Source organism: Nematolebias whitei, unplaced genomic scaffold (genome assembly GCF_014905685.2).
Source record: "Nematolebias whitei isolate Nwh7 unplaced genomic scaffold, NemWhi1 Nwh_scaf_111, whole genome shotgun sequence".
Classification (NCBI taxonomy): Eukaryota; Metazoa; Chordata; class Actinopteri; order Cyprinodontiformes; family Rivulidae; genus Nematolebias; species Nematolebias whitei.
Genome location: NW_023618656.1, coordinates 1 through 5,461, shown reverse-complemented (window position 1 = coordinate 5,461; position 5,461 = coordinate 1). Strand labels below are relative to the sequence as shown.

Sequence of the window (5,461 nt, the reverse complement as noted above, 5' to 3'; positions counted from 1 at the left end):
TGTGACTTGGCAATATAGAAATAAACTGAATTGTATTGAATAGTAGGAATGTTATTTTACATCTTTTTAAACATTCTAACCAGTCAGAATATCAATTTGACTTTGATTAAATCTATTATCATGATCTAAAGAAGTAAATAGAAAGAGGAGTTTATTTTGATCATATAACAACAGCCTGCCAAAAGGCACTATGACTGATTATTTTTAATCAGGCACCTCTCTAGACAGCTACAAACTTCTGGTGGGGTCCTTTTCCTGTAAGCTAGGTTTATTAGCAGTCAACATGCCGACCGTCGGAGTAAAAAGAGATCTTCTCTTCAGAGCTCTCGGCAGAACTTACAGTAAATTATGTCAAATACATTTTTCAAGTTTCGGATATACCGTTTGTCCCTTTTCACGCATTTTTAGATTTAAAATAAAGTAAAAATTGTGGCTAAACTTGCTCCGTGACAGCGAGACACAGTCACGAACCAAGTTTAATCGCTTTTGGGGTTTATTTAATTTATTTTGAATGGAAAAGTAATTTACTTTAATGCAATTTACACTATATGGATATTTTACCCTAAGTGATTAACTTTAGGCGTGTGGTTAGGAAAATGAGTCCTCTGACAGTGGTCAGTGTGGTTGCATCATTTCCGCTGGCTGAAGATGGGACTGGTTCAGAGGATGATGCTGAAACGGACCAGTTTACAAATGTCTGTCTCCATCTTCTGCTTTTACAGCTGACGAGGAGTTTGACGAGTTGTGCTTCGAGTTTGGGCTGGAGCTAGACGAAATCGTAAGTAGTTTTGGTTATTTCTACCAACGTCCTTTTTGAGATTTTGTGATCAAAATAAATCATTTTGTGCCAGACTATAAAAGTCAGACTTTTTTGTAATTAAAGAAGAGAACACTAAACGAGCTTTTTGAAGGTCTCTTAAAGTTTTCCTATTTATATTTGCAGTTTTTTTCACAAATATTTAGCACGATTCTTGTTGGGGATTTTGGGGCGTTTTTCACGTCCTTCATCTGTGTTTAATGACAAAAACAATTGTTTACAACATCAGAGTCAGAGTCAGAGTTTCTTTATTGTCATTCGCACCTCATGTGGTACATGTGGTGGAGCGAAATTATGTACACAGGGTCCCAGTTACATCCAACAATAAAATGTATAAGAAAAACAGTAATAACATCTAAGATATGAACTAAGAAAAACATCAACTAATACACTAAGCACTCATAACATAAAAACATTGAACATCAGCACAAACATGAACATGAGTCTGTGAGCAGATGAGCACGCATGAACACATCAACATTGAAACAGATCAGCAGCAACATGAAACAGATCAGCAGCAACATGATATGGTTTTTCACAGTGATTATTCTAGTTAGAGATTCATGAGTCTAACAGCCTCAGGGTAGAAGCTGTTCCTCAGTCTAGTGGTTCTACACTTAATGCTCCTTAACCTCCTTCCTGAGGGGAGTGGGGCAAAAAGTGTGTGTGCTGGGTGGGTGGGGTCCTTCATGATGCAGGTGGCCCTCTTCCTGCATCTGGAGGTGTAGATGTCTGTGATGGTGGGGAGGCTGACTCCAACAGATTTATGTGCAGCCTTCACCAGTCTCTGCAAAGCTTTTCTTCTCAACATGCATGTTGAGGAAGGATAACAGCTGTAATGTTCAGTTCACTCACTTTTTCATGTCAGAATAAAACAAGTGCCTGGCTGCTAAATATTTAACTTACACAGAATGTCTAATAATGTGTCTCTGACCTTTTGTATTAGTAGGTTAGAGTCAAAATAAACCATTAAGTTTAAGCAGCTGTGTTGTGAAACACAGTCACACTCAAATGCCAAGACACATTTCTTTAAAATATGTTGTGAAACATATTGGGCATGTTACAGGTGGCGATAGACAAAAAGTTTTCACGTGGCCACCATCATTCCAACAACTGAAAGTTTTTTGGTTTTTTTCCAATTTTTTTAATTAATTTCTAAGCGCAGGGTTGCTAGCTATCCTCATTATTCATGTGATCAACTGGCTGTGACTCCTGAGATCTTTTTTTAGAACAAACCTGTCTCTTTACTTTTAACTGCATCCCATTGTTTTAAATTATGATGGCATTACTTTGTTCCTAAAATCCTTAATAATTTGAACAATTAAATTGTGTCGATAAATCCTCCAATGGCGACGGTGTTCCATAGCAGCTTATCCTGCTGTCAGCCTGGACTGAGACTGGACCAGCACCTGACAGAAATGGACTGTACTTATATAGTGCCTTTCTATCTGATCAAGATACTCAAAGCGCTTTACACTACAATCTGTGCCTCATTTACCCATTCATACAGCACTCTACTAGATCTCTACAAAGCTAATTGAACAAATCATTCTAAAGAGACTAGTCAGAGCTTTATCACATTCATACACTGATGCACATCAGAGGCAACGAGGGGTTCAGTGTCTTGTCCAGGGACACTTCGGCATGTGACTGCTGGCGGATTCGAACCCCCAACTCCTGCATTGGAGGACGACTGCTCTAACCACTCAGCCACAGCTGAAAGTTAGAGGTGCTGATGGAAATTTTCATTCATTCATCCTTAATTTATACAGGCTATTCTCATTGAGCCACAAGGACTCATTTACAAGAGAGACCTGTTCCAGACAGAACAAATAAGTACAGACAACAATAACGATAAACTACAGTAAAAATACAGTTAAAATAAAGATAGCTATAAAACAATAAATCAGGGCGCCGTAAAACAGGGTGAAATACTAAAAACAAGAACGTATTTGCTTTGATGTTTCTGTTGACATTATCAAATGTTTCAAATCCCCTAAATAAATTAAGGTGGACAGCTTCAGTTAAATAAATAAGATGGGTTGCTCTTGAGATGATCGAGGCGTATTGCAGAGCGCTCGGGTTTTGATTTGAATTGTAGCTTGATTTACGGTTTTAAACTTAAACCAACTTTACACTCTGTATCTCCGAGCACTTTTCAACTAGTCTGTTGGAAAAAATGCACATCCTGATTCTTGCTCAATTATCCAGCAAAGTTCAGTCAGGTCCTCTGGACGGTTTCTTTTTTTTTAAACGTTTCTTCTTTCATCCAAAAGTCATCATCAGTTTGAAAGACATCTGAAAGATGAAATTATACATGTATGTGTGTGTGTGTGTGTGTGTGTGTGTGTGTGTGTGTGTGTGTATGCCATGACTGACTCAAACGAGTCAGCAGGGGACAGGACAGACTCCAGAAACCATCTGAGCACCATCAAACTGGTTGGCCCACTATGTGAAGGTGCTTTTTATAAGACTGAGTTTGTTGTGGCTCCTCAGACTGAAGAAGTCTTTTGGATGAAAGTCGAAACGTTTCAACACAAAGAAACCGTCCAGAGGACCTGACTCAACTTTGTTGGATACAGGATTTTACATTTTTCTTTTACGCTTAGGAAAATGTTAACGCAATTTGAGTGCAAACAAAATCGTAGCAACAAGATGATTAAGTTAGGATGTTCTTAAAAATATTGTTCTTTGTTTGTTAGCACTTTTCAAGACACACAAGGACACTGTACAAAAGTATTAAAAACAAGTGAAAAAGGCTACATTAAAGTTGGAAAGCTAACTTGAACAGATGAGTTTTGAGTTGTGATTTTAAAGTAGGAAGAGAGTTCCAGAGTTGTGGAGCAGGGAGGGAAAAGCTGCTGACATGGACAGAAAAGGGAGCAGGAAGAGGTGGTGATGTGCAGGGAATTTCAAACGAGTTGACATGAAAGATTTGTCCAAAAGCTGGTTACACTCAGGATGAAGTCCTGAGCTGTTATGAACCGGCCTTTTCATAACGTGAACCCGAACATATCAGTGAAGCACTGTGGGTCCAAAAGGGAAAAATGCTGTAAAATCTTCCCTAAAAATCTTTGACTAGGTCACAAATTTACAAGAGTTAATGCAATGGTGGAAAAAATACTTTAATAAAATGAAACACAGACTTTTAAGTTTTGCATTTATATAATCTGCTATAGTTTCAAACAGCTTTGCATGTATACATCGCTGCATGTGAACAAATAATTATCCATCACATAATAAAAGAAAGTGATGTGTGGCTTTAGAGTTCTGCTCAGTACTGGGGTGCACCGATAAATCGGCCCCGGTTTTCTTAATTTTGGGAGATCGGCCGATATTTACATGAGAAACCAGTTTGACCAATTTTTTGTAGTTTTAACAACAATTGTCTGAACTTCATTTGTTTTTCAGAGCACTGCGTCATGGCCACTTAAAACAAGTTCGTATTGTTTCTAGGATATTGTTCACGGGTATGTTTTTCAATAAAATAAGATTTGAAAATTGAAGGTGCACTGGGACCTTATAACACCTGACAGCGTTGCTTATAAAACAGAATCGGTATCGGCCAAAATCAGAATGGTCATATCAGACTTTTTAGAGATTGGTGATTGGCCAGAAAACTGCAATCGGTGCACCCCTACTCAGTACTGTACAGCTTCATGAAGGCAGAGGCAGGTCTAAAAGATAAAACGATCTCTGATGTTCTATAACTCTGAACTCCTCTGCTCTGTCGCCACCACAGACCTCAGAGAAAGAGATCATCAGCAAGGAGCAGGGCGACTCCAAAGCTTCAGGTGCGTCTGACGTCATCCTCTACAAGATCGACGTACCCGCTAACCGCTACGACTTGCTGTGTCTGGAGGGACTGGTCCGTGGACTGCAGGTCTTCAAGAATAGGTGAGTCTCCTCCTGCTCCACATGAGGGAGAACTTTCCAAGCACGTGCAAAACCCACACCTCTCTTTAGGAATACAGAGATGATGACTGCTTACATGTTTTTACACTAGAAGGATTTAAATCCATGAGCATGAGTCTTCCTCATTCACGTAAATTAAATGTGTGTCAGAGTCGACGCCCCTCGCTACAGACGTGTGAGCCCAGTCAGTGGAGACCCTCAGAGGCTGATCATCACTAAAGAGGTTTGTGGAAACACATTTCTGTTACAAGACTTGTTTTAAAATGAGACGTGCTGGATCCACTGACGCTTTATTTTCCTCGTGTAGACGGCAGCAGTGCGAGCCCACGCTGTAGCAGCCGTGCTGAGGAACATCACTTTCACTCAGGAGCGCTATGACAGTTTCATCGAGCTGCAGGACAAACTACATCAGAACATCTGCAGGTCGGTGGAGATCAGGCATGAACTCATGCAGGGGTCCTTCTCTTAGCTCTGAGTCTGTAGCTGCTGGGTGGGAGGCTATGTTAACTTGTGCCTCGTGTTCCTGTATCTGTTTACACCTGGTGTTCATGTGCTTCCTGGGAGACCCAGTCTCCAGTAGACCAGGTGTAAACACAGTCAGGAGGGACAGGACGGTCAAGTTCAGGCCTCAGAACCACGTGCACTTTACATTATTGTTAGGATTGAACATTCAAATTCATACACTGACTGGTTACAACACAGAACTGACTGACTGGTTACAACACAGAA

At 40.1% G+C, this 5,461-nt stretch overlaps 1 protein-coding gene across 1 annotated transcript; it reads left to right on the top strand.

Annotated features, from left to right (window-relative positions):
• Positions 1–249: 249 nt before the first annotated feature.
• On the top strand, positions 250–5,155 carry LOC119429214 (phenylalanine--tRNA ligase beta subunit-like; the record flags this gene model as incomplete). Its single annotated transcript, XM_037696888.1, has 5 exons — positions 250–341; positions 723–778; positions 4,560–4,714; positions 4,883–4,955; positions 5,040–5,155. Coding segments are annotated over exons 1-5 (458 nt in total), but the record flags the coding sequence as incomplete, so codon positions are not given.
• Positions 5,156–5,461: the final 306 nt, after the last annotated feature.